The sequence below is a fragment of the Myotis lucifugus genome, unplaced genomic scaffold (assembly GCF_000147115.1).
Source record: "Myotis lucifugus unplaced genomic scaffold, Myoluc2.0 scaffold_37, whole genome shotgun sequence".
Lineage (NCBI taxonomy): Eukaryota > Metazoa > Chordata > Mammalia > Chiroptera > Vespertilionidae > Myotis > Myotis lucifugus.
The window spans coordinates 7,398,111-7,400,505 of NW_005871085.1; the positions used below are offsets into that span (position 1 = coordinate 7,398,111).

At 46.2% G+C, this 2,395-nt stretch overlaps 1 protein-coding gene across 1 annotated transcript in view; it reads left to right on the forward strand.

Annotated features, from left to right (window-relative positions):
• The first annotated feature begins 1,390 nt into the window (after positions 1-1,390).
• Positions 1,391-2,395, forward strand: part of SCP2 (sterol carrier protein 2) — an 89,544-nt gene continuing 88,539 nt past the window's right edge. Inside the window, exon 1 of the mRNA XM_014454659.2 lies at positions 1,391-1,451. Within this exon, the coding sequence (XP_014310145.2) occupies positions 1,391-1,451 (61 nt within the window). The remainder of the gene's footprint in view (positions 1,452-2,395) is intronic.

Sequence of the window (2,395 nt, forward strand, 5' to 3'; positions counted from 1 at the left end):
AAAATGATATATACTGCCCTAGCAGTTTGGCTCACTGCATAGAGCGTTGCTGCAGACTGAAGGGTCCCAGGTTCGATTCCGGTCAAGGGCATATGCTTGGGTTGTGGGTTTGATCCCCAGTAGGGGGTGTGCAAGAGGGAGCCAGTCAGTGATTTTCTCTCATCATTGGTGTTTAAATCTCTCTCTCCCTCTCCCTTCCTCTCTGAAATCAATAAAAATATATTTAAAAAAAAATAAGTAAAAATAAAAAATGATATATACTAATTGTAGAGAAAAAAAATGAAACAAAAGCACAAGAAAAAAGTCAACTGTCGAAGTGACGTCAGAAACATGGCAGCATGAGAGGTCCCTGTAGTCTCTTCCCTTGAACAGCTATAATTCAACACGCAAACACATCTGAGAAATCCGTGCCTTGAAACATCAGAATGTGGGCCACTCAGAGTGAGCAGGGGAGGAGAGAAGGGGGAAGAGCAGAGATGGGGGCCAGAGATACAGTCTGGAGTTCAGTGTGGGTCTTGGGAAAGAAGAATCAGGTTGCAGTGTGCACTCTCTGCAGCCCCGAAGAGCAGAGAGGAGAACCAACATCCTGCCTGAGTGGTCAGCATGTGCTGTGGCTGAACCTAGTGATTGGAGCAGGGACAGAACACAGAGGTGGCAGCTGTGATTTAGCAGATGTCATTATCAGGCAGAAAACAAAGCCACTGAACCTGGCTGCCTCCCTTTACCCTCCGGGAGCTAGCGGTGGACCACAGAAGAAGCTGCGGAAGTGAGTGTTGAACTGGAGAGGCAGACACATTCCTCCCTGAGCAGCTGATTCCAGTGATGGAGGGGGGTGGGATGGGGTGGGATGGGGGGGTGTGGATGGTGGGATGGTGGTGATGGGGCTACAGAGGTATGGCAGCTGAGATCTGGCAGTCGCCATTGCTGTGGGGGAGAACGAAACCACAGATGCACAAGCTGGCCTTTGCCACTCCACCCCTTTGCCCCCATTGCAGTTGAGCTCAGTCTGGGTACCTGGGAGAGCCGGGCAGTACTGGCAGTGTCTGGTTTCAGGGGGTAGTGCTGGGATTACACGGACTCGGGACCCCATTGTGCATCACAATTCCCCACAGGGGTGGTGTTCTGAGACCGAGATAACCTGGTTACAGAGAAGATGCCCACCTCTCCAGGGAATGAATATAGGGCATTTCCCACCAGGCCCACAGAGATCTGAGAAGCCAGAGAAGCCAGAGCAGTGCAAGAGAAAATAAAAACCTGCGCTTCAGCACCACCTACTGGAAAACAAAAGGAAGACATCTTAGCCTGCCAGATAGAAAATTGTTACTATTTTTTAAAAAGCAGATTTCATGACCATAAATGCCTAGGCAGAGGCATAATCCATCAAAATGCCATGGATAACCAAGGTAACAAGGCAGCTCAGAAAGCAAATGAAAAATCTCCAGAAAATAAACGTAAAGACATGGAAGTATGTGATGTAAGTGACAGAGAATTTAAGATTGTAGTTCTGAAAAAACTCAATGAGATACAGGAAAACTCAGATAGACAGTTTAATGAACTCAGAAATAAAATCAATGAATAAATGGAGTACTTTACCAAAGAGATAGACACTTTTAAAAATAACCAAGTAGAAATTCTGGAGCTGAAGAGCTCAACCAAAGAGATGAAAAATGAACTAATGAGCTTAGGAAAGAGAGCTGACCAGATGAAAGAAATAATGAATGGTATTGAAGCTAGAAATCTAGAAATGATGCAGATGAAAGAAGATAGAAACTGAGAGTAAAAATAAATGAAAGAACTCTCTGAGAACTATCTGACTTCATCAGGAAGAGCAATAATGTGTAGCCCAGTTGGTGTGGCTCTGTGGTCAAGCATTGATCCATGCACCAAGAGGTTACTGGTTCGATTCCCAGTCAGGGCACATGGCTGGGTTGCCTCTCCATCCCCAGTAGGAGGCATACAGGAGGCAACTAGTGGAAGTTTTTCTCTCAATGTTTCTATTTCTTTCTCCCTTTCTCTCTCTCTCAAAAAATCAATAAAAACATTTTTTAAAAAAAAAGAATAATTTGTATACCAGAAGGAGAAGAGAGGGAAAAGGGAACAGAGAGTCTATTCAAATAGTTGAGAATTTCTCAAACCTATGGAAGAGCTGGATCCTCACATCCAAAAACCAAAGAGAACACCTAATTATCTCAATCCAAAAAACGCCTTATCCAAGGCACATTATATTAAAACTAGAGGCCCAGTGCACGAATTCGTGCACGGGTGGGGTCCGGCTGGCCTGGCCCCGATCGGAGCCCAATCTGGGCCAGGCCAGCCAGGGTGAGGGGCCGAGGGAGGTTGGCTGGCTGGTCCCCAGTGGGCATCATAGTGACCGGTCGTTCCAGCGTTCGGGTCG